This window comes from Boleophthalmus pectinirostris, unplaced genomic scaffold, assembly GCF_026225935.1.
Source record: "Boleophthalmus pectinirostris isolate CB_2022bp ecotype Guang Dong unplaced genomic scaffold, ASM2622593v1 HiC_scaffold_17, whole genome shotgun sequence".
Lineage (NCBI taxonomy): Eukaryota > Metazoa > Chordata > Actinopteri > Gobiiformes > Gobiidae > Boleophthalmus > Boleophthalmus pectinirostris.
Genome location: NW_026571115.1, coordinates 19890375 through 19917666, shown reverse-complemented (window position 1 = coordinate 19917666; position 27292 = coordinate 19890375). Strand labels below are relative to the sequence as shown.

The 27292-nt window shown below is 40.5% G+C and overlaps 1 protein-coding gene and 1 long non-coding RNA gene across 5 annotated transcripts; one reads left to right on the top strand and one right to left on the bottom strand.

The window, feature by feature from the left end:
* Positions 1-57: 57 nt before the first annotated feature.
* On the top strand, positions 58-869 carry LOC110169937 (uncharacterized). Its single transcript, XR_008632084.1, has 4 exons — positions 58-289; positions 355-425; positions 610-643; positions 817-869. It is a non-coding gene; the product is annotated as an uncharacterized LOC110169937 (long non-coding RNA).
* A 115-nt stretch (positions 870-984) lies between these two features.
* tex2 (testis expressed 2) lies at positions 985-23512 on the bottom strand. Of its 4 annotated transcripts, XR_008632083.1 has the most exons (14): positions 23164-23509; positions 22475-22568; positions 12891-14454; positions 11540-11740; positions 10394-10742; positions 8065-8357; positions 7459-7602; positions 7287-7386; positions 4197-4317; positions 3708-3830; positions 3253-3462; positions 2675-2795; positions 2210-2444; positions 985-1564 (listed from the first exon to the last, which is right to left on the bottom strand). XR_008632083.1 is itself a non-coding variant. In XM_055152972.1 (13 exons), exons 3-13 carry the CDS (start codon positions 14424-14426, stop codon positions 2289-2291), a joined length of 3345 nt encoding a protein of 1114 aa, XP_055008947.1. In that variant the 5' UTR covers positions 14427-14454; positions 22475-22568; positions 23164-23512; the 3' UTR covers positions 985-2288. The 4 variants fall into 4 exon arrangements, 3 of the variants coding, with proteins under 3 accessions (XP_055008947.1, XP_055008946.1, XP_055008945.1); XM_055152972.1 differs by having other exon boundaries at positions 985-2444; positions 10403-10742; positions 23164-23512; XM_055152971.1 differs by having other exon boundaries at positions 985-2444; positions 22442-22568; positions 23164-23510.
* Between the last annotated feature and the right edge of the window lie 3780 nt (positions 23513-27292).

Genomic DNA, 27292 nt, shown 5'->3' with positions numbered 1-27292 from the left:
AAACAACAGACCAACCAATGAGAAGAGACTCCAACCGGAAACACTATAAACCACATCCGGACAGGTTTGTGGCAGTCTGCGGAGCATGCACGTGTGAGCTTCGAGTAGCTCGAGAAATAGCTTTATGTCTTATTTTTAAAACGTGCATATTTAAGTATTTTATGTTGTATTTACAGTTTTGTTTCTTGATCTGAATCAGCAGATGATGATTTGTTTTCATTATTTTCGTTAGCTGCCAGCTCTAGGTCTGGCAACCTCGTGTGGAGCCATGTGCTCGAACGTCTTAAAGGTAAATTGTATTTGATATTTAAATGTAAATGTATATATCGCTGTACTTGTTTCGTTGCTTTTCAGTGAAAATGGCAGCAATGGATTGAAGCTGTAAGCCTCCATCACATATGGATTATTGGAGTTAATGTGCGAAGGTGAGAGTCACAGATCTCATTGAAAATGTAGCCTGTAGTTTCTTACCGAGTGATGATTTAAGTGCGTTAGACTTCTGATATTGAAATGAAGTCATCTATAAAATCTGACTTAAGAAATTTGTTACACAGACCCACCTCGGTTCATCACAGGTCAAGGAAAGATTTTAACTAATTTCTTTTGCAGGCCTGGCTTCACGACTTGAAAGACCGCCAGTACGGTAAGCATAATAATGTATATGTGCAAACATGGGTTTGTGATGATCAATGATGCGTTAGACTTCTGATGCTAGACTGAAGACAAAACAAATCTGAAAAGACCCACTACACATTGTTTTGTTTTGATTTTGTCTATACGTACTGCAAATACTAAAATGTGTTTCTTTCTTTGCAGGTATTCTTTTTCAGTGTACATCTACATAAATAAAAAAAATCCTGTATAAAGCCTTTATGTTGTAAATCTATCATTACTTGTGATATGAAAATTATCAAATGCTGTCTTTCTTGCCATGGCTAGATCATCATGTAATTTTGAGAATTTATTGGAAAGTAGGCCACTCCATTTTCAAGCAAAAGTTTTTATTGATCCACAATGATCAACTGTAACATTTTGTGACATCACTGAACACAACAGTAATGTTACTATTTTAAGCACTGTGCAAAAACACCAAAAATGGAAAAACAATGGGACTTGTAAAAAATTAAAAGTAATGGCACAAAACGCATCCACTTCATTCTCAAAATGTGATGGCTCACTATGAGGGAATGTTGATTATTTAAAGGCACTTTCTGCCTCATTTCACAATACATATTAAAACAAAACATAGATTCACCTTTAAAAGCGGCTGGATGTCTTGGCAGACTGGAATAGGCTGTTCTAGTAAAGTTGTAGGCGACAGTACACACATACAGTACAGAAAGAACACAATAAATACTAACAGCATTCATTAGCTGGATGATTGCTTACAATAATAAATAATATGGCTGATATCCAGTTAGATGAAAACATCCATGTAAGTCTCCTGATGTGAACAAACACCTGTACATTACATCTGTTACAAATAAACAGTGCTTCAACTATTGGTCATTCAAGTCCTGCTGCAGTTCTCCAGTTCAGTTGATTGCTTGTTTGCCACCACATACTGTACACACAAAACACAAAAAATGCTTTGGCAATAAAAACGGTTATTACTTATTTTCGACCCCAAATAAAATGTCAAAAAGCACAAATTCTTAAAAGCTCATATAGATGACAAGTAACTTTTCCTTTTTAACATTCATCTATAGGCATTATTGAGCTGCTGTGTTGGTAAAGACATTTTCACAACCCTTAAAGCCAGTTTTGTACGACCTTGAATCTACTCTAAGCACAGCCTGGATGTATTGCCTATCTACAGCAGTTGGAGCCGTTACAGTGGACCCAGTGTCAATATTTTTTGCATACATGACACCTGTAAGAAATGTCGAGATCCCTGTTAAATGATTATTCACAACCTCAGAACAAAATGACTATAAAATGCAGACAATAACAGTAATAATTTTCTATTAATCAAATAAAAAGTGACCTCTAAATTGTCAAATAAGAAAATGGTCACATGTTGTTTAAATGTGATGGCTATTTGGCAATCCTATTAAGTGATATCTGAGTCTTAGTTTTGGATTTTTTTTTCAAACCACTAAATTACTTTCAGTTTAAGAGCTTCAAAGGCAGCCACTGGCAATTGGACAAAAATGGAAAAAAAACAAAAAAAAACAGGAAGAGACCATTGGGATGACCTCAGCTGTACCTTTAGCAGCTGATGGGCCAGGTACTTGTGTATTCAGTCATATTGCCATGATGGTGGTTTACGTGTCCTCCTGTTTACATTACGTTTCTAACTCAGAGACCTCAGATTCGGACAGTTCTGGGTCCTTCAAGGCCTCGTTTGTCACAGTCACCAGGTTGACATTTGAACGCGTGTCCATTGCAGAGTGCATTAATGGGAGCCACACGTCGTCCATGTTTGGCATCACAAAGATTTTCTGCAGCATAAGACAAAATATCAATGTTAAAGCAAGCTATTTTTAATGTTACATACTTGCTATTCTTCCATCAACAAGTCTGAAACTCAGTCTTTGCTGTGCGTAATATTAATTCAAACAGAAATAGGCCATAATGAAGGTGTGTGGTTAGACACTTCGCTATTTCAATGTTTATGTGTGATGGAAGAAAAAGTATATATAATTCTTTCCAAAAAAGATAAATAAATTACCTGAAACTCCTGATTTAATTTTTTCTCAATCCAGTCAGTTACATGTCCCAGGGTAACCTCTCTTTCACCCAGTTTAGGCCGTGCTTTAAGTTCCAGGTGAGGTGGAGTCCGGAAACCATACCTGACCCAAAAGAAAATATTCTTTTAAAAGTTCGGTACAGTTGTTATCTGCTTGTAATGTTATGGTGCTTTATAACTTTTATGGTTGCAGAGCCATTTCTGTATCTTGTAAGCATTTTCATAAAGAGCTAGATAATACAAAACTGCATGGTCACTGTGGCAGGTACTGTTTAAAAGTATGCATAAATCATATGCATTTATTTGAATGTGACAATGAACATTAATAAATATTTCTTTAAATGCACCAGTATTAGCTATACACCTACTTTCCAACTGTAGTCCCCAGGTAGCTTGTAAAATGCCAGTACTAAAGGTATTTACATAAAGGTAAATAAAGAATTTAGATAAAGGTAGTACATTTTCATACATTTGACCACCAGAGGGAGCACTGACAAACTGAGTGCACTAGTGACCTGCATTCATGTTTTAAAGCACTGGTGCCATAGAAATAAATGTACCATATTCTGTCCGTGGGAGGGGGTGGGATGTTGACAGCCAGGGTCCCCTTGCACTCCTGCACCTCCACAGTGAGTAACAGAGGTGTATTGGACACCTCCTCCATCTTCTTCTTGATGAATTCTGTTTCTGTGGCTTTCTGAAAATATTTTGACTTGGCAATTTTGTCCACAAAGCGCATGATCTTACTTGGCCGGTGCCCTCCCACGTAGCTACAGGGAAAAAAGGAGAAGGAGGCGAGGCAAAAAGTGAGTCAGGTTCATAATTAATTCATACTAGCATCTCCTGCCTCTCAGCACCCACACAAAGATGCTGTGTGATGACATTACATCAACAGAAAGCGACAGACATTTGCAAATAAGTAGGTGGCATAAATTTAGTGGCTAGAACAGCATGCCCCATCACACACACACATTTCCTTCATTTCAGGTTATGTTTTACATTGTGTTGAACTCACCCCTCGCCTCCAGGTAAAATGGTTTTGTCACTAAGCAGCTCGGGCGGCTCCTCCTCGTCTGATGAGCCAGCACTTGAGGATTCCTCGTCACTGTCCGCTAAACAGTAGGTTCTGGGCCTGGACCTGTTAAGCACACATATATTCTTTATGTTCAGTGGCAAGCACATACATCAGTCTTTTCTACACGCTGCATTCCTTAATGTTTATTTATTTCATTAAAATATTTATCATAATATTTATGATAAACAATCCAGGCAATTGGGCAGATATTGGCATCTTTTCCCAAACTCACCATTGAATGTGTAAATCCACAGGAGTATGCATTTAGAGAGAGAATTGGTGGAAGAAGAAAAGGGTGGAAGAACCAGCAAAATAGGATAACATGAATACTAATACAGCTAGCTCAACAATTATTAAGGTAAAAACAAAGTTTAAAATTGATAAGTGGATTTTATTTTATTTTTTTCTTAAAACAGAAATCTGTCTCACCATTCTTTGCCTTGCTCTCCAAGCCCCTCCCCCTCTTTTCCAAGGCGAGCTAGGTTCATCTTGGTTTCCAATGTCATAAGGAAGGACCCTGTGTAAGTGATCTCCAAATCAAACCACAGACCTAAAAACAAAATACAAACAGGGTTAGTATTTAAAGAATACATATTCCACTGTCAACTGCTAGATTCATAGTCTTCACAAAAGCACAGTCATATGGTCTGGTAATATTTGTATTGATAGAGTATCAGTCTGGAAAGCACACATTAAAGGTCCGTTATCAACAAGCGGCATTTTTTATTGAAACTTCCAGTCCACTTTGACAAAATCCAAAATGTAGTAACCTTTTAGATCAATACAGCCTAGGATCAAATGCAAAACGTGCAAAAGGTGCAAAAAGTCTATAGGGAAACATTTGCAAAACAAATGAGCCGTAGAACCCGATAAGATGCTGGCTTACTAGTAACATTTATCATACTATAGTGTCAGAATATTTTGAATGAACATTATTTAGCATCTTAAAATATCCAATGGTTTAACATTAGGCTAAATTCTGAGATGTGATGTAACATTTCAGAGCTTTATTGCCATAAATAGTGTGTTTGTTTAGGTGTATACTGTATACAGTGAGATTATCTTCAGCATGATGTCACCTCTACACTTTTACTATCTATGGCCATGTTCTTCAACGCTCAACAAAAGCCATTACTCAGATACTAATTATGTGCTTGGATCTACTGACACAGCGGCATGAGTAAATGTGTGGGTGTGTACTTTCACAGACACAAGGCAGTAATAGCATCACACTCTGTGCTGTAGAGCAGTGGCTGCCAGTGGAAACCGAAATATGACAACAAAGATGCCACTCCTCAGTAAATGCTCTAAAAATATACATTAAGGAAATAGAGACTTCAAATAAATGAGTTGAAAAAGACTATATGCTACACATCATCTGAGGTAGAAATCTCCAACAAACCTCCCATCTTGCAATCACAGTTAAAGAAGAAATTGTCCCTATTTATTCTCATTTCATTGATTAGTTGATCATAATAACTGTAAATATAGCCGCAAGCGGCAATGATCGGCCCTCGCGCGTGCTTACACCGCGCCCCGCAAAAGCTGAACCCCTCAGCACGACGCACCCCTCAGAACGCTGCACCCCTCAGAACGCTGTGCCCTGCACTAACGCTAATAACCCTCATCTTAAATCTAACCCTAGTCGTAATCCTCACCATTGACCCAGCCCTAACCCTAACACTTAACCTAACCCATTAATTTTTCTAAATTTTTGCATGCGTTTATTGAAAATGTTAAAAAAATCCAAGATGGCGGACTTCCGGTTTGTAAAGGGGCGTGGTCACAATATACATTTTTGGTCTTGTTGCCATGATGCATCTGCCTACAAAATTTGGTTTGGCTCCTCCTGGGGTGGGTAAACTATGGCCCGTATTTAATCCGGCCCGCTGAACTTGAAAAAATTATAATTAACGACTTTTAATGTCCCACTTGTCTAGATGATACAGAATGATTCTGGTGAGTTTGGGTCAAACAACCTAGGACGAGTTCGTTCAAATATGAGGACAGGAATTTGTGCCTTCGTCGCCTGATCAATCCAATATGGCCGACTTCCTGTTGGTTGCCTAGCAACCACGTAATATACTTTTTTGTTCCTATTCCCATGATGCATCTGTGTACCAAATTTGGTTTGGCTATGCCAAAGTTTTTGTTGGGCGTCCTATTGGCGAGGTCAGATGTTTAGCCTGTCACCATGGCAACACGATGGGGAAATGGCATGGGGTCGTCCTAAATTTTTTGATCGAGACCATGTCATGAATCTGTGTACCAAATTTTATATGTCTGCGATAAAGTAAATTTTGGCACTACCGTGCAATTTCCCTAGGGGGCGCTATTGCGCCCACCTGAGATTTTCTTATATAAATCTGTTCAGGGTCGGGGTGTGAACCCGCGATTAAAATTTGAAAGAAATCGGCCAAAGTTGTGCCAGAATTTGTAGATTTTACCAATGGAGAGTTTATGTCATCGCTATGGCAACGCCATAAAAAATATGACATGGGTGTCATTGACTTTTGGATCAGGATGACAAAATGGAATTTTGTGCAAAATTTCAGAAATTTTTGAACAAGTATTTGGGAACAAATTATTTTTTCACATATTAAATTTAGTTTCAATCTACAGGGGGCGCTAATGCGCCAAATTAATAATTTTCACATTAGCTTCAGGGCAGAGAGTTTAACAACTGTTTCAAATTTCATTGAAATCGGAGTTCATTTGAGCAAATGGGAGCAATTTGTAAATCTTCAAAATTGTATGCATTTTTTGTTGCTTCACTGCTCAGAGATCGTAAGACGTGTGTGAACAATTTGGATAAGTTTTGATGTTCCACATCTTGAGATAATGTGGACCAAATTTGAGCTCGTTCGGGTGAACGCCCTCAGAGGAGTTCGTAAAAGCTTAGCAAACATTAAGTCAATATTACTGCCCCCTAGTGGAGCACACGGTGTTGGCGTAATAATATTTTTTCCTTGTCTTGACATGATCGACTTCTGTGTCAAATTTTATGATTGTACATGCAAATTTTTTTTTGTGTCATTCGTATTCCCTAATGCATTTTTGAGTCGTTTGGGGGCGCTGATGAGCCATTTTATTTATTTTTGGAAAATGAAAATAGCCAAAAGTTAGAGAAGCGCGAGTTTTACCAGATGGCAAAATTTCAGGACTTTTCGTCATTGTTCAGTGGGTGAAAAATGGGTGAGTTGGTTAAGAGAATAACCAACCGATACGAGAACAATGTTCCGCTTTTTTTGGCCGACAAACTATACATTTTCGGAAACCTCAGGCGCATTGTTACGTGATGGGGAGGGTCCCTGGTCAGTACGGGCGAGTCACGGCGCGCCATTCCATTTTTTGGCCACTTGGAGCATTGCTTTGCGATACTAATAGGCCCTTCGCCAGCCTCTGGCGCTCGGGCCTAATTAATTTAGAGCAGGGTATGCAGAAGAATAGACTTTAGGATGGGATTAATCACAAAAAAATAGAAAACACATATGAGAGCATATGAAGTGGGGAAACTACCTTGGTGGTCCACAGAGGGTTTGGAGGCGTGGAGGATCTTTGGGATGGAACAGCCCATGTCTAGTTCAGTCAGGGTCAGCTCATTCATAACATAGGGCAGCTGAAACAACAAGAAACTCATCAATACAAACCAAAATGTTTCTGAACTGAGTTACCTTGTACCACTACTCACTCGAATCTTACTGAGTTTCATTTGGATCTTTTTGGAGACAACATCAGCCCAATACTTCTCACCAAGAAAGTCCCAGAAGATCCTCCCCAGAAAAGCATTGACCCAGGCCTCAGGTTCAGCAGGGTCTTCTGAACTCCTCTGCTCCTAATGGGAAATGGGGAGATGTAAAGGCTTTCATTTAATAACCAAAAATGTTAAGTCAAACGTTAAGGGATATTTTTTTGTTTTCTTAGGTCTTAGGTTCATTACAGTCACTTTTGGGACTGATGCAACAGATGGCAGTAGAAAATTATGCAACAGAAAATCAAGTTGTGATGATTTTTTAACTTTATTTTTGTGGATTATTGGACCTAACTTTAGTATCAAAATCACATACATTATAAGATGCATAAATGTTTTACCACAAGAGACTGACAATTAATTTTTTGTGTGAAAATCACACATTATTTAAAGAATTTAGAAGAGCTTTTTAGTGATTGTAATATCCTACCTTTAACCTAGATTAAACCACTATACCAAATCCAAAGATAAAAAACCCCAAAGATAATCCTTAGCACGAAATTTCCATATCACCAACATGCACACAAATTGTGTTTTTTGCCTTGCCTTTCTGGCTGCTTTGGGGCTGCTCTCAGGGCTGTTGCCAGAGCTGTCTTTGCCGGTGGGACTTCTAGGTGGAGCTTGTGTGGTCACATATTTGGCCATATAGACATTATAGTCCAGGAGCATCTTCTGTTTGGCGGTGGGACAGGGCAGAGTGGTGGTGGGGGGAGGGTCTTTGCTTCTTCCCTGGACTTGGGGCACCTCTTCCAGACTGCCCCGACTGCTGCTGCGACTCTCTGCCTCCAGGCACACGGACGTCTGGGGACTGCTGCTGCGGCTGTGGGCTGGCAGGAAGGCTAAAGGGGACAGCATTACAAAGGAGATCACTTTCTTTCAAAATTATACAAAATAATAAGGCACAGAAGAAGAGATTTAAATTTTCATGAAGAGTGCCATTTCAAATATAAGAAACTGGCAATGTTTGTCTACAAGATAATATGCTATATATAGATAATATTCATTATAGTGTAATATATTATGTTGTCTATCATAATGTATAGTATTTTTTTTTAAAGCTGATTATAAAGAAAAAGAAAAGGAACAGTATATAATGTAACAAAAGGGTATAATGTGATATTTCTGCATGCTTCTGGTAAATTTTACAATCCTTTAACATTTGTGAGACATTTGATGGATTGAAAACATATTCCTACTGGGATAATGTTCATTACCCAATCATTTACACACACACACACACACACACACACACACACACACACACACACACACACACACACACACACACACACACACACACACACACACACACACACACACACACACACACACACACACACACACAGGCCTACATGCTTACATAAAAACAGAACCAGGATAGCATAGCATTTCCCATAACTTTCAATAGTAGCATTATTATTTCCATTCTCATATTAACAATTGTATCTGCAGAACTGCTTCATCCATCCTCACTAATCGTATGCCAACCTTTCCTTTTCACTAAGCCTTATTCTTGTCGGCTTACATCCAATAGGACCAGTGCTGCTTCTCTGTGCATGTAATCTTGCTGACCTATTCGCATACCCCTCTTTTCATTCACTCTGGGGATTGCCCCCTGCCTAAGATGGGGTTTACACAAAGGTCTGAGACAGAAACAAACTAGCAAGAACAAACATGAGAAGTGATATATGCACAAGAATGAATTATGTACATGGAAAGCTGGATTTAAGAACAAAAAGCAATATTGCATAATAATCTTGACATAATTCTGACCCAAAGGCAAAACCTGGTCTTTCAAAAATGAACAAAACCTGTGGTATGTGGTACATTCCACGTACCAGAACCCAATCCAATGATGGTATTTAATTTTGGTGCTGATACTGAAAAATTTGCTGGATCAGATATTGGCTGCCATATACCCTGTTTGGATATTTAAACTGGTGTAATAAGACTACAGTACATACTGGTCGCAGAAAGTCTTTTAATGTTTAAACTTTTACTTATACAAGGTTGTTCTGTAGTTCCCTGAGAGATAAATAACAGCTACATGACACATATGGATCAGTACTGTCTTATTTTATTTTTGTTTTAAGGAAATAAATGCTGATTTCAGTTTCTGCACAGGTATTAGATAATACTGGGTATTGGCAGGTATTAGAAAAAGCAGGACACTTAGTTTACATGTGAGTAACTAGGACACTCATATCCCTGTATACTAGTACGCGCGCAATCAGAGTATCCTGAATATTTCGAGTGGTAACTAAAAAGATGTCAGTAACTTTTGAGCCTGTGTCTAACAATAAAGGGACAAGATAACAAGATGTCCATTCAAATAAGAAAGTAAGACTGTAAAGCAATGTCAGCATCAGTAAAAGTTGTTAGTAATAGTCCCAACGCAACAGTTTAGTTCAAGAGCAGCACCAACAGCCACAGAAGTTAGCCTTGTGTTAAAAGGTGCATTGTATATGTTGTTTATAGTTTTAAAATAATATGACTTAAAAGGTCCTGGTGGAAGTTTGAGTTGAAGTTGCTGCTCCTACCATTTCTACATCACCAGTTTAGAGAAATAAGGACACTGCGTCTACATGGCACAGTATCTTGGATGCTATCAGAATAGTGAGAGTATCTTGGTTTCTCATAACCTGGATTCTGGCTTATCCAGCCTACTGAAATCAGGATACTGCAAATATGTGGACACACCCAATTCTGGATACGTAAAAAACCTGATCATAGCCGGGATACTTGTGCGCATGTAAACACACTCACTGACAACATAATATTTCTGTATTTCAGTGATTTTAGTTAAGAAATTGTGAAATTGTTGCACCTTAGTAAACAGATGACAACATAAATGTGTGAGAGTAAAAGGTCTCACCACTCTTACTGACTGCAGGCAGGCGAGATTCCGACTTCACCCGTGATGCCAGCAGAAATCTCCGGAACCATTCCTCCTTCTCCCGACCAGTCCTCCCAAACAGGTAGATGGTCAGATCCCCTCCTCCTGAAGCTGGTCTTTTGGGCTCCTCTGCAGATGCTTCAGCTTTCTCACATTTATCTACCTTCTCCATCTTCTCACTGAGACTCGCAGCCTTGTCCTCCGCAGGCTCAACTTTCTCCCCCTGGGCTTTGGACAGGAAGTCGTCCTGTTTGGCCAGCTCGATGCAGATGGGATATTTTTTATTCCACACTCTCTTCCTCGCCAGGCTCTGGGGCATTAGGTAGATCTGTGAAATATACAGTAGATCCACATTCATTAGATGAGTGCTAAGGATGTCAAATGACAATTAAGTATGATGAAATGATTAGTTCTGCCCCTCATAAACCACCAGAGAGGCATTGTTATTATGCATTTATTACATTTCATAATGAAAAGATAATTAAATAGACCTATTATTGTTATTTAGTGCTAATTCAGTCGTGAAACCTTTCTGGTGGAGGGTCTGCCACCTGCTTGTCACTACAGAGATGTTATTGCTTTTCCTGGAATTTAAACTCTAATCGGTCTCTATGAAGAAAAGCAACTGACACCGGGCTACAGGTCAGATTTTTAGACACTCAAGCCAGTGAAAGCAAGAAAGATCAATTTAATGTTCAACTGTGAAGCATCCCAGTAGCAACACATAGTGCTCTTTGAATAAATTCACAATTACACCGGATTGCAAATCTCAATCTGTTTACATGCCATTCAATAAAAACAATGTACAATTTCAACTACAACTACACATGATTATTATAAATGTCAAAATCATTTTAAAATAAGATCACGATTTGCCTTAAGCCTGGATTTAGCACAGTGACATATGACCAGCAGATATATTAATGCTGTTTACACACACGCCGCTGTCATTGTCAAAATGAGTCATTTTCTCACTGACCTTTTAGCAAACATACTCTCAAGGCAAAGGCAAATATGAAAAGACGTGTGCTCGATGTCACAGCCATTTAAGCTCAAGTTATTTCATACTAGGCCATGTCCAGAGGCACAAACAGCGATGCATTAAAATACCAAATTCTAAAGCACCTTGCTGTTGGTGAGGTCATAGATCTTCTGGCTGATATAGGTGACGTCTGGTTTGGGCTCGTTGTGGGTGGCGCGGCGGGAGATATTGCGGTTGGGTTTGGACAGGCGCAGCACGGAGCCCTCCAGACGCACATACACAGAGTGGGTGAGGGTGGCGTGGTACATCTCAGGGTCATAGTTAGTGATCTCATTCATCCAGCCCTGAGAAGGAGGAGAGGGGAGATGTCAATTTGTCCCAAGAGGCAAAGGGTTAAATGAAAATGTTTTAATGTAGGGCTGTAGAGACCAGACCTAACAGCTGTGTCCTCTCCATATGCCCCCTCTTCTTTGCAGTAATGAAGTGTCAATAGAGAGAACTTATCATATTGACATCTTAAATGTTTTGTATTTACCAGCTGCACAATTCAGCTCAATGTGTTGCTGCTGTCCCCACAAGGCATTATAAAAGGCTATACGCTGCTCCTATATCAGCCTCAATAAGCAAAGACTGCTCAGATGCAACAAGGGACATTTCAGAGTCTGTTTCTAATACAAGGTTGTTAAGAAGCAGCAATGAGACTATGAGACTAATGCATTTGCACAAAATTGTAATTCTACACACACTATTGGATTTCAAACATTTGGCTGTTTTATTGGAACAATATACATAAATGGTACATGGTCATTTCACATTTATATAGCTCTTTTCTTCCTTCATGGCACTCTTTACATCAAGGACCTACTGACCCATTCACACACATTCATACATTAGTGTACACACACACACTGGGGGCAAGGGGGTTAAGTGTCTTTCTTGCCCAAGGACACTGCAGTATTCACCTGTAGGGCCTTGGATCAAACTGTGAACCTGTGGGTCAGTGGATCTGACCTCTCTGAAAATAATGTTTGTGCTGAGAGCAGGATTCAAATCTTTATGTTTCTCAGATTTTATGTGTGTGTCCTTTAGCCTGAAGGGAAAGGGACAAGCTATTTTTACACTGGCAACATGCTTTGGCCTTGGTAGCAGAAATTTTAATGAGGATGAAGGGATCTAAATCAGTGATGTTAATATATATTTGTATATTGTACCTATACTGTTTGAAGTAGATCAATAACAAGCTCATCAGCAGGATTTAGTTTCAGAAGTATAATTATTTTTAATTACTGATTTTGCTGTATTTCCATATTTCCAGTGTATTTTTCTGAACTACTAAATTGGTGTTTTGGTCTTTAGTTACCTCATAGTCAGATAATCACTGAAATATCTTGAATATTTCCAGCAGAAAAAGTAAAAGGGATTGGCAACAGGACTTCTCATGGTTTACCTTGGGAAGTCCCGCATTTGAAACAACAATTAATATGCTGCTCTCACCTTAAATATTCCAGGTTCCTTTATGTCCAGTTGAGCCACATTCCAGATGTCTACCCTTCTTCTGCCTCTCCTCATCCCGGAAGAGCAGATCCGAGGAGCGGACAGCCACAACACCAGGAGGGCCAGCATAAACCCTGCCATCACCCCATGTATCACTGAGTACATGTATGGGGGCAATGGCAGGATCAAATACCAGTATACTAATTGTGTTAAGAAAATGAGACCTGTGACTGGAATAGCTTCTGCTTCGTATGTGTCCTCTTCCTCTAAGTCCCATTCAGAAAGTCCTGTGCTAACAGTTTGGGGGTCCCTGCAAATGGGTTGGCTACCATCAGGCGTTTCTGTATCTGTACATATGTCAAAGTCCTCACTATACAGTTCACAAAAATCTTCATCTTCCTGTCGTGCCACTAGCGCCGACATGGAGCAACGGCCAAGAGTCAGAGAGGGAGATTTGGATAAAGGGATTGTGGGTAATGATGGGAAAGAAAAAAATACAGAATCTGGTGGTTTTCCAATTGGCGTTTCTTCATCCTCCTCCTCAGCCTCAGCACTCTCCTCTTTGATACTGTAACTGCTGTTTGCATCTGAGTGGCCGTTCACCGCCCCCATCCCGCTGAGTTCAGACGCGCTGGACGAAAGGGATTTACCTCGATGACCCCCGGACCCCCCATAACCTCCCCCCATCCCACCACTCTCATCCCCTATGATCTTACTGAAAAGCTGCATGGGGTCCGACATCACCTCTGATAGCCTCCGTCTGGTGTCTTCGATTTTGGCCTCTACCTCCTGTACCTTGAAAAATGACCTGCCGTCCGGTGACATGATGGGAGAGGAGGGGGCCGTTTTGGAGTCACCCCCCGCTTGGGTGACAACGACCGGCGCAGTGGACAGGCGTGGCTGAGAGAACTGTTTGAAAAGTTGCATGTTGCGGGGTGGAGGTCGTGAAGGTGGGCCATGTTGGTAAGAATGCGTGCTTTCTGGATCCTTTGAAGTTTCTGTGCTCAGAGATTTGACGAAGGACTTCATCAAGTGGCGATGGCGGACATGGGTTGGGGCGACTGTTGTGGGCACAGGTGGCGGTTCTCGAGACTCAACCTCATTGGACAAGGACCGGACCAAGCTTAAGAATGGTTTAGATGACGACAGTGGAGTAGTTTTACAAGGAGAAGATGTGTAAGAGCTAGTGGAAGGACCGGCCAGGGGCCTTTCAGAAGGCCAAGACGAGCTGGTGTTAGCGACCATGGGATTTTGATGGGGTGAAGTAATCGTCATGGCCACTGAAGATGAAGACGAAGGTTCTTCTGCTAATGGTTCAAACAGTAGCTCCTCCCTGGTCTCCTGCCCAGATGTTTTTGGAAGGTACAGCTCTTCCTCATCGTCATCCTCCTCCTTCCCCAGTGCAGAGAAGTGGATGGTGATGGTGTCCCGCGAGTGAGAGCGTTGGACCTGCAGTTTGGGACCAGGGGTGTGACGCGGGGGCGGGGTGTCCTCATGTTGGCCACTCCCCTTACTGCTGCTGCCCTGAGCACTCATCACCAGCCTGCACAGGGCTCACAGCTCACTGCAAAAAACAGGTAAAAGAAATACTGTTATCATTAAGGTATAAATATAAACACAGTATACAAGATCATGTTGTGTTTCAATTTCAATTAACTAAACTCCAACTATCTATTTAGGGGTAAACACAAGTACAAAAATATGTCAAAATCTTGACTAATCTTACCATAAACCTGCAATAAGCTAGGCAGGCTGGCACCACCTAGTGTCTCCGCTCAATTTCATTTCTCTCCAGAGAAATCGGAAGGAGGAATCGGAATACACTAGATGGTTTGCAAGAACCCCAGAAGTTGTAGACCGCGCCCCGGCCAGAGCTGCAAAGCCATGACCTCAAACTCAAGCGCCTGTCTGGGTCCCTTTAGTGGTACAGCACAACAGTAAACAAAGCAGTCGAGATGGATGTAGACGAAGCCAGACGTTCTGTGTTTGGCAACAATTTCCACGATTGAGGATTTAAAGCCGGAACAAAGAGAATGTTTTGTGAATTTTATCAAGGGAAAAGACATTACTGCCCTTCTTCCTACGGGATTTGGAAAAAAGCTTAATATACCAGTTCGCCCCATTAGCAGCGCATTACATACGTCACAACCAAATAGCAGCAAGTGGTTAAATTTTAAAAAGTACCCGCCTACCGAGGAGCAAACAAATCCTAATGCTGCAAGGTCAGACGGTTTCCACAAAGTGAAACCAGCTGATGAATCAGGCTAGCACTAAGCAGTCTAGAAGTTATTTTAGAAATAAACAGGATCTACTTAAATGTATATTTGAATTAGAACACAATGTACTTTCTTGCACTAATAATAATACTAAGATTGATGAACCATTGTTGATATATGCAAGTTTTCGTGTTTTTTCCAAATGTTTAATAATTCTGAAACCCATGGATATACTATGGTTACATTATAAATTAGATACTGAAATGGTAAATATGGCAATAATAATATATGAACTGTGATGATGCAAGTTCTCTTTGGTTCAAGCTAAAATTGTCTATAGTTCAGCTGGTAGCTTGTATATAGTTCAGACCATGAGACAGAAATAGGGGGGGAAATAAATGAAAGCAGACTGGACAGGTACAACTGTGCTCCTCAATCCATTAGCCTCATTATGCAGGTCTGTGTGTGACAGACCGAGTGGCTGTAGGCCCTGGCCTCTCCCTGCTTTAACATTAGTCCAATCACTCACTTGCTCTCACTATGGCAACATGATTAATTGGCTTCTTCTGAGCAGAGATCCTTCTGGAGAGCTCTGTCAACATTTTAACTGTGTTTCAGCCCACTCGCCACAGGGGGCACCACACAGCTGAGGCAGGAACAGAGAAGCAAAACAGCTACTGAGACTAGTCAAAAGGAAAAGGCATTTCATTTCAAAGCTTTATCTGTCACTTAGAACGTAAATATCGATTTCTACCTAATATAGATCTCTACACATTAACTCTACCACTCTAAGGAAGACCAGTGCTTGGGGATTAATGCACAGGCTGTTCTGTAATGCCTACATTCCTGCCTAATGGTCTTTGAACTGAACTACAAAAAATACAAAATTAAGCAACTGGCCTAAATCTTTACAAATGTTTTGAATACAGAAAATGAGAACTTCACAATTCTACTTATAGCATATTTAACGGTGGAATAAAATGTGCCAGGAGTATAAAATATTATAATACCTTATGCAACTTTCCTGCAAATGAATTTTCTATTATTTTTCCTATACAAAAAAGACTGCAGCATTACTATATTTGCATAACCACAGTGGAAGTAGTTGCGCCCCATTGCCTGCACAGACAAAGGCCTCTATTCTATTTTATTCTGTCTAAAGTGGAACGAAGCCCATTCATCATCAACTTCCCTCGACCATAGCCTTGTTACTGGGTTATTGTCCCTGTTTATTCTTGCACATCACATAGAGAGCATCATACTCACTTATCCCTATCAAAAAGACATGCACACAAACCCGCTACCTAAAATTGGACTGTAATGGAGGATGCAGGGGTGTACAGCACTTATTTGTGGTGATTGCGTGCCTCAGAAATGCCTCAGGGGCACTAGGCTGGCACTCTGACCAGACATTGGGAGGTCGACTAACAGTATTTGACTTTCCAGCCAGGCCATTTAAAGTGCTAGTATCATTCGGGCTATGTGGTGTGTGTAAATTTGACACGACCACACTAGGAGAACAGCAAATTCAATAAAAGCAAGAAACTGAGGAAAAAAATAAGTAAAAGATGAACCACAATGGGGGATTGTAATGTTTGAAGTGGAGCCAATTAGCTGAGCACTGCTACATGCTGTAAGAATGCAAATACTAAACCATGCATATGAATAATGTATTTTATATTGTTTGTCTGTTTGTTTTTACGCTGGTCCGTGAGTCTGCAAGAAAGAAATCCATCTATCTATTGTGGTATTATATGTTTTGTGGTGCATTCATTTGGATTTAATTGGATTCAGTGGAGTCAATGAACATGGATTCAATTCAAACCAAATGGAAGAAACATATTATTTGCTTTGTGCAGAAGGAGTAGACTTTCCTTCTTAACTATTTGACAATATTGGTAAAATAAATTTTCAAGATCCCAGCATGCGCTCCATGATAGCCAAAAACAAATTATCTTTCTAAATATCTGTAGTTGTAGTCGCCGTTGCTACATAATGTCGCTGGCTTCTATTGCCCACCATTATAAGTTTAACAGTGAAGTAACAATCAGTGACTAATGTTCCCTGTCTAAGGCCCGTAGTAGGTGAAGAAGAATAATTGATTGATAAACTGACCAACTCACAGCATGACAACCAACCTCAGAAGATCTCAGAGGCTGTGTAGTTAATCAGATTTTAATTTTAATTTGTAAATGTCAGTGATATACTGGGGTAATTTTAACCCTAACCCACTATCAAGGGATATTATAATAGTACCAAAGGTTTGTTCAAGGCTTTTTTAAGGCTTTTAAAAGGAAAAAGCAGTATCTTAACAATTTTGTTAGCCTCCACAAATATCCCAATAAATATTGTACCTTAAGATGCATTTGGTGAAAACAGCGTATCAAGAGATTAGGACATTGTTACATCCCTCTATCTAAACTGGGTTCATGTTGTGTGTTTGCTGCTGACAGACTGTGCAGTGTTTCTGTAAAGGAGGACAGACAGCAGACTGGCACAGAGACTACACAGCCAATTAATCAGACTGAGCAGTGCCTCTAATCAGCTCAGGCCAGTGTCAGGGAGACAGCAGAGGAGCAGAGCATGAAGACAAGAATTCAGCATCAGAGCAAGAAAAATGGACAGATCACCAGAACAGATCCACAACAAGAACTCTGGTCCCTCTGGAGATGCTGCACTGCAGTCGCCCACTACTCCTGAGGGTGTAGGGTGGGGCAGGGAAATGTACCTTTAAATACATATGACAGGTTAGACTAGTGTTAATACAATCTAGTTAAATGAATTATATTTAGGCTTAAACTTTACTTACTGATTGGACATGCACAGCTGATATGACATAAGTAGAGGTAATTCTATCATGACTATTACCAAGCAACCAAAGATGGGCCAAAACTTGTTAAATTTTCAAAATAGTTGCATAATAGCTTATAATAAAATGTATGGCAACATATGTATTTTCTTAAATGAGTGTTAAACTGTCCAAATTTTCTCTGCATTTTGGTCTATGCCCTGTATTTTTCAACTTTCTTCTTCACAGACTGCCACATGACCAGTTTAAAAACATGTAAACTTGCCATATGCACTTTCAACCTTGACTTAGATCCTGCCAGAGAGAAGGTTCATAGAAAGTAGGCTGGTAAGGTTATTATACTATTATTAGTGTTTTAGTATGTTGGTCCATGTAGTGATACGGACATGTTCATGTAGTGTTTTTGTAGTTTCACATTTGACTGCTGCAGGGGCCTCTCCTGATGGACAGATGCGGAGGCAGATTCCATATGTGTGGATATGTTTCTGACAGCCTGCAGCCCAGTGATGGATGGGTCCATAGCCTTACACTGTCACTCCCTCAGACTAATATGAGCTTAGCAATGCTCATCATCTACAGAGCCCTGGTGTGGAAAGCTGCGAATGAAACTGCATATTCTGAATTGAGCTGAATGTACTTCAAGACACATGCTGCCACTTTATTACTTTTTAAATTAATTCATAAAAGTGATAAACAATGAATATGATTTTCCTTATCCCCAACACCTAAAAAACAATCATAGCAATGATAATATAAATGTATTGAAATTATAATTTTAAAAAGTTATATTTATAATTTTCATAACTACTGCAGCCAGCACCTAACTTGTTAAAAGCAGTCACTACGGCGCCTGGTTTTCCCAGTGGTCTCCCAGTACTAACAAGACCCAACCCTTCTGAAATCTTAAGAGAACCGCTTGTTCTCAAGGTGTATTGGCTATTATTTTCTGATGATCTTAAGGGAGATAATTGGTTAGTTCTATTTCCAACTAAACAACAACAAAATAAATCCGTGTCTTTATGTAACAGTGTGTCACTAAACCAGTGCAATAGCAGGAGTAGAGGACACCCTGACGCAACCCCCACTCTGAGCTATAACTTGAATTGTATACTGTACACCTGCAAAAAAAAAAAAAAAAAAACTCACTCTATAGACAGTATATAAATAAATAATAAATGAGCCCTGCTTGTAGGTGACACAGTGTCCTTCGGTAATTATTGTCCAACCAGCTATGACCCAACAGAGAGGAAGTCACACAAAGGACGTCCAAAAATAACTCTAAGATGTTGGTCTCATATCAGCATTCTGGACATACTCAGTTTAAGAGAAGAGATTAAACAAGCATGGCCACTATAGGAAAAAGCCATTGTATGGGCTTGTCTGCTCATATATAGCAATAATAACACTGACATATATTAACATGTGCCTAGAATCCATAGAGTTTTAAGATCAGAGCAATCAGTGGTCAGTTCAGTTTTCATTTTTAATTTTGTCTTATTAAAAATGTGCCTTTTCATATTAATTATATGAACATAAAAAATACAGACTCAATGCCATTTAACACAAAAATACATATTTAATTCTCTAAACTCCCCTGAACACTGCTCTAAACCTGTTTTACTAACAGAGGATTGGCTGTAGACCTGTCAGTCAAAAACACCCAAGCAGATCATGGACTATTTGAAATGCAGCAGTATCTATGTATATTTTAGCAGATTCAAATCAAATAAAAATGGTGAATTTGTTCAGGTTCAACTAATATCACTAGTTCTTGTCATCTCTTCTGTCTGATACTGAATCTATATTGGTCAAATGATGGGAATGCTGGTTACCATAACAACAGTGAAGATTTCATGTTGTTCTGCTCTTCTTAAGCTTATCCTTTTGAGTGGCAGCTCAACCTTGAGCAGTTTGGTGTTTGCATATATGTATCATTCCTTTGTGATGGTAATAAAAATGGAGCATGCTTCTTCTATGAGCAAATGGCTTCCTTAAGCTTTTGCACTCTCTGTAGGTGACAACACACAGTCATAGCTAACAGGGTGTGCAATACAGACTAGGGGTGGGCGACATTACAAAAATGAAAAACACAATTTTCTTCAAGTCAGACAGTGATTTTGATTTGATCACAATTCATGTACACTTATTGTCCTAATGCCTTTAAGTAATCTGATTCTTCTGAAAGTTCAACACTTCACTGTGATTGGTTAAATCCAGCTGTCACTCACACAGAGCTTACAGACACTGACCAATAGGAGAAGTGGGTGGAGAAAAAAGTCTGTCTTTGAGCTGACAGCTGTACTGAATACAAAAACAATGAATCACAATATTATGACAATTTCACCAAATTAGCAAATTGTCAGAGATCAGATCATGATTCCATAAAACCATACGTACCAATACAGGCTAGTAAGTATGAATTAAAACTTGTGTCTTTGAATTTAAACAATGATATTTAAAAGGCCCTCATCTTATTTGGCTACAAAAAGCTCTAGGAAATCTAGGAATACACCGACTTCTCTGGGTTGCATGGGCAATGAAGCCTCATTATCTGCATAATGCAGTCAACAATAATATATTTTTGATGATGACTTCAGTCGGTGTTTCCTCATAAAATATAAAGCTCTCCTTCTCATCATTACAAGTCTGTCATTTACCCATAGGCTTGATAATCCTACGTGGCAGTGTGGATCAAAAGGAAGAAAGCACAAAAGCAAATATGAGAGACTCCTCACTGTATCAACCATCTATAATCTGTGTTAAAGCTGCCAGACACACAAACAGCTCCAGGCTTTAGTATTAGTCATAATCCTCCCAATTACAAGATGAACAGAGTGATGTAAAAACAGAAAGCATGTCCCTGTATCTGCAATGGGCATCCAACAGCAGCTAACAGCAGGAGTGTAGAGTGTTTGTTTTGTTCCAATTCTTTTATAGGTTAAAGCTCTTCCAACAAAACAAAACTCTCCTTAATTTCAAGTGCTTCTGTGTGGGCAAATGTTGCAAATAACACATTATTGCAATGAGTGGCACAGTAAAATAACTTTGCATTTAATTTCCCTTGTGTATCAAAGTTAGCCTAAGTTACTCTACAATCACATTATGAGTCATATTGAAATACTAATAACTTCACAGGACGCCATGACATTTTAGACAGAGCAGCTGCCACTGTTCTGTTTTGGACCAATCTGTTTGTGACATCTCGTCAGGACTTCCTCTCTGCTCTTTAACATTCACTTCCTGTTTTGTGAGATAACCACACAAAGAGGAAAGCACCACCCTGTAACATTCTTTCTGCTGTTTTAAATAAAAAATAAAATAAAAAAAACTGAATGACCAGGCTATGGACTTTCAGTTGGCATATGCGACCTTTTCATATCACAAAAACAAAAGGCAAGGATGATTCTGTAAGCACTGTGTAGAAACATATGTACAGTCACAAGATGTTGCTAGTGGCAATTCAGAACAAATAAAGCCATAATCACCCTGAATCAGTTTAAACCAGTAAAGTGTTCTATGTAATTATATCAGACAGATGGCATTTTAGATTATTATCAGTCCTGCATTTAACATCCTAGTAGTACACCACCAGAACCATGCAGCAATGCTTCACTGTGTATTGAAAATGAGTTGCCTAGTTGTTCGTATCTTGCCACTGTCATATTTCCAGCTACTAATTCCCTTTAAAGGTCCTGTATTACACAAAACTGACTCTTGTGAGCTTTAAGTCATGTTAGAATACTGTTTTACTCCCTCAAAAACATAACTGGAGCTGTGTTTTGTTTCATTCACACATGTTTGAGTAACTCTTTTTTATTAGCTTGTCTAAAATTGTGATGTCATGAAGCAGTGGTTTTCAAGTTAACAGCCACATTTTGCCTTTTGTTCAGTAGAAATAGTCAGTTCCCGGGTTGTTATCCAAATTCTAGTGAAGGTGTATGGAGTTTAAAACCAAAGAGAAGCACTTCCTTCACACCTCAGTTTTCTGTTTGAGAGAAGAACTCAGCCTGAATTTGCAGGGTTTTTGTGTTAAACATATGTGAATGAAACAAAACACAACTCCAGGTATGTTTGTGATGAAGAAACAACATTATAACAGATCAGCAAGTAACGTAATATTTACAGACAGGATCCTTGGGCGAACTACTGCTGACTCACAGATGTCTGACCAAAAAACATAAATGTTTTTCAATTTGGGATGAACTTTCATTCAACCTGAAAATATTCCGCCTGCAGTTCATAAGAATGAAGCCAGCAAGTGTGCAGCTCTCTCTGTTTGTGCCTCGTTTCTGTGGTTCACTTTGTCTCAGAAGGCTCTTGTGATAAAGAGCCGTCCAGCCCCTTATTATCAACACACAATTGCTTTGTCAGACAGTCCAGCTGCCACTGTTTGCTTTCACCCTGGCAGCAATTTGTCTAATTAGACTGTATTCTCTTCTGTGCACACGAAACAAAGACATTTATACAGCAGGAGATGGAAATTAACTTTAAAATATTGGTAGATTTACTTAAACTCTTGCACCAACCTCAGAGAAGCAGAGGAGGGAGGGCTGGCCTACCTCGATATTTTAGAGACATTCAATCTTCTCCTGCAGCACGGCGGGCTCAGATACAGGCCCTGCACAGCCATGGATCATGGTGCAGCTGACATGCCTGGGAATAAAACATAGTGGGGAATAAATGTGTTAGAGACAAGACACAGGGATGACTCATCTCTCCAAACCAAATTCACTTTCAGCCCAAAGGAGAATCTTCTCTTAAGGATAGCACTAAGCAGTCCCATGTGAATAAACCAAACCCTTCAAAACAAGTTCAGATAAGGACAGCCATTAGATAGGTACAAATTATATAACAAGAGAAACAAACTGGACTCTGATACAAGGAATAAAAAGAGAGACTTATTAGAGGACTCAAACATCAGGGTCCAGCTGATCAATGTCTCATGATCTTAGACACTGGAGGAGGGAGGGCTCTATACAAATCTGAACACTAACAGGGCAGCATTTCATATACTGGATGTGACATTTGTACATTTGGTCCAATCAAAGTGATGCAGTAAATGCATGTTTGGACGAAGGGTACGCGTACACCGAGACGCTTTAATTCATAGATTCTCGATTTTGAAAACACGACACTGATGCTTATAACAGCATCAAGTCCTTTGTTTTGTTCACATCTTAAAGGCAATATCCATCCATAACATGGCCTTGGCGTTGCTTAAAGCACACATAATCTACCTTTGTCTTACCTTCGGCTCTTTATCGCATCTCCGTAGGCAGGCGGCGGAGCAGCATCCTTAAATCTGAGTCCTGATCAGTGTCACCGTGGGCCAGCGCGAGGAGAGCGGCTCCTGTCCGCAGTCCCGCGCGCACCGCGGAGGAGGCGAGAAGAGGCTACGGCCGTGGGCTAAACCGTCACCGAGCCCGCTGTGCTGCACTGGGGTGGCCGTGGACGAGTGCTCTGTGAATGGGGCTGGTGGGTGCCACACCCCCTCCTTCACGGTCTAAAGGCTGTTTACACTCGCACAAGCTGATTCATTTTTGATTGTCTTGCAGCAGCCCAGTGTCAATTGCGTCATGGCGTTGCAGTATGTCAAAAGACGCGGGTTTCCCTCCTCAAACAGCGTAGTGGTAGCTGCTGCCGGTGCCTCTTGCTTCGCACCTATTGCTCTGACATAGAGGGAGGAGATAACATAGTGTGCACTGTGCAATTTATCCCAAATTTTGTCTACATTTAAAAGACAGATAAACAAAATGTAGGCTAATAAAATGTTAAAGCCAGCTCTGTGTCTGGGCCATTTTTTCTCGTTTGACCATGCTGACACCTAGTGGCCAGACACTGTAAGGTTCTTTGAGTCTCATCAGTGTTTATGCGCTTATGTGTCTCAACAACAATGCGCAACAAGTGATTCATCCATCTTTTTTTTTTTTTTTTTTTTTTTTTTTTTTTGCCTGCCCTGCTCAGATTACACGTGTTTAATGACCTTTCGTCATTCTGACAGGCTGCCGAATTTCTGTAGTGTTATAATGCAATCCTTGACTTAAAAGTGTGTGAAGCACTGGTCAGGAGTAGACTACCACCTGCTGGACACTTTACGCACCATTACGCGGGGGGGGGGGGATAAATGCCAATTTTGTCCCGACTTGTTCATCTTGTAGGATTTTGATTTAAAATGCCTTGGGCCCTGACGCCGTGAGTACACGTTCAAAGACGCACTGGGGGGAAAACATCTCAAGTGATGATAAGCCTATACGTACTGACTGAGGTGGAAAATAGCTCCCTCTACTGCTTGAAATGTATTTAGCAGCACGATCACATCAAAGCCCTGTGGAACCCCCACTGCTAAACTCAAAGAGCAGACAAGTCCATCTGTAATAACCATCCCTTTATGAAGTCTATAAACCCTCTCCTCACCAGATCAGTGTGCGGCTAATAAGTGGAAAAGCAGAGCCCAACACGACCCCCTTTGAACTTGACTGTATGTAAATTAACTCGGAGAAAGCATATGCATGTCTCTATAAAAGAGAAAAGGAACTATGTATTTCCTATGTACATGTGTGTACGCCTTTGAGTGACCTCCTTCTAATCCTGTCGCAGCAGGGCGCCACATGAAAGCCGTATGCTCTGCCTAAAATGCACAAGAGGCAACGCCATCAGGAAAAGCTCATCTGCACAGCAGGTTGAATTTTACAGTAGGCTACAACTGAAATACATGTTAAGTTAACACATTCAAGCAATGTTGAAAATTGTATTGTGCATATTAAATTAAAATACAGTAAAAGGTTCATAAAAGGTAAACAAAGTGGCATTAAAGCTACTATCTGAACGCTTGTTTGATTTCTTTCAACAGTACAGCTATGAACCCTGTACCACTCTCACCTGGCCCTTGTTCAGACTTACCTGTGGTCTCTGGTCTTCTTCTGACAGGCCAAAGAGGCACCGTATTAGACAGAAGTAATGTAGATAGCATATAGTGGGGCCGTGTCTGCATGTCAGCAGACTCAGGCATGCAAAAATGTCAAAACAATTCATATGTGGACATTAACGGTATTTTTATGGCCAAGTCAGTCGTTACTATATGAATGTGTTAAATCTTGCATTGCTGTTTTACCTTGGTTCCTTTTGAATTAAATCTTACAGTGTGTAGATTTTTCACATGACTTACTTTACTTCATGATAAACACATGATAAATATAATGTGTTCACAAGGTGTCCCTGATCAGTCAGTCTGCCTTTCCACATGAAGACATTTTGTTTGTATATTCTCTTGTAAATAAATTAAGTTTAAACATTTTAGCATTAGGTTAGTGCAGTGATGTTTTTGATGTTGTTGAAACTTTGACTAAATCAAAAACACCAAACTTTAGATGGGCCCAGCTGTGAGGAGAGGTGATGCTGAAGGAGGTTCAGGCCAAACATGGTCGCATCTTTTTATGTTAACTCTACTTTAGAATAAATGTCAGCACTAAAACAAACCTCTGCACATCACAACAACCATCTCTCCTCCTACTTCTGATTAGGTCTCCTCAGATGTGCCTCTGTTCTTAAAAAGGAGAAAAATAAAGTTTGTTCACTTTAAAAAGCTGTTTGAAGTTCTCTGCCAGTCAGAGTTCAAATAACACTAAAACATGTGCATGGCATTAAGTGGCTGATTTGTATTAAACAGACGAAAAGCGGACGGACGAAGAGATGAAAAGAGGTCAGCCAGGGGAGAAGTTCTAGAGCGGCTAAGGCCCAAATCCTCCAGACCCTGTGGCACTACATAAAGAGGACACGACTTCTTTAGGCTCATACTGTCAATTCACGATTGTCAGGTGTTTAGATCAAATCCTAGTGACTGTGGTTTTTGCCATGGACTGTTTTTGAAAAGTGGTTGTGCAGCTTCTATAGGTCAATGGCTGAGACCAGATGATCAATATCAAAATGTGTCTGTGTACTCTTCAAAGCATCAAAACCTTAACATGCATGCAAAAGGAGTTTTATTAGTCTTTCACTCTCTGTTTTGCCTCTAGCATTAATAAAGTGAGGCTAGAGGCAAAAGTGATATTCATGTCAGTTATAATTGATACGTGCAACGCTGAGTCTTGTTTGAAACATAACAAATCCCAAGTGTTGTGTATGGGCCATAAAAACAGATGTGTGTGTGAACTTGAGCATTATGAGTAATTCAGCTCATCACAGCCACAGATCCAAAGGTCCCTGACCCCACAACTGTTTGTTCACACACTCCATCATCCTACAGCTCTCATTAACAGTGGCCGACTGTTGTGGCTGCACACAAGTGTTGGATCCCTCCCAACAGTGTGTGCTCTTGTTGGCTCAGAACTCCGAGCTGGTCCCAGCGGTGCATACAGTCTCAGAGCTGCAGACGCTTTTTCCCATGTGTACAGGGGACCCCCAGCAGAGCGCCTTCAGCACTGGGTATTCAGGTCTGGGCTTTGGACTCACTTGTAAAGCCAGGCCCTGGGAGGCTCCCACCTCCGCTCTGATCCACTCAGGTCCAGCTCCACAGAGGAGGCTGTCCTGCCAGCTCCTTTATTCCAGCGAGCACACACCGAGGCCTGGCCAAAGCCAGACTGACAGTCCCCCGTTGCCTCCAGAGCCTGGCTCTCATTTCCCACTGCAGCCGCCCACTGCTCTTCTCAGCTTTTCAATCTCCAGCGCAATTAGACAGAGATCCTTCCTTTTGTGGGCTGTCTGCAACGCTAGAAAAGCCGCAGGATGAGAACAGAAGAAGGAGGGCCACGTTGTTGTTGTTGGTGTGGAGCTTGGGCCTAGCCAGGAGCCACTTGTGAAGCTCTGGGTATTAGGACTCACATGGTTTGTTTGGAAAGACTTCTCCAGGGGCCAAAGTGGGATTACGTTGCAGATTGCGAGTTCCCATGGAAGGGGCCTATACCGGCAAGGGCTGCAGTGGGTGGGTTTCAGGTTGGGGGCCATAGAAGAGGTCTTTATGAGTTTGGGGTCTGGCTGAATGGAAAGGGCCAACTCCCAGCATGCTAGCTCTCCATATTAGATGGACACAGAGAGGCCATTGAAGTTCCCCAGACATCCCCCTTTATTTCTGCTCCTTTCTCTCACTCAGTCCAGGCTCTTGAAGGCTTAACTGTTCACCGCTCATAAAAAGAGTACAAGGAAGTTCTGAGGGCCAATATCACTAACACAATTATTTAAAACTATAGTATGGTGAAAATACTCACTTTGATTTCACATGAATAGACAATATTACCAGCAACAGAAACCTGCACTGAAACAAAAATAGAAAGCTTGTGTTTTTGCAGCACCACACTCTACACAACTGGTTGTACATTAAGTTTAACATTTGCTGCAGACCATAGAGTCAATTTTAAAAGCCCTACATAAATAAAATATCTCCA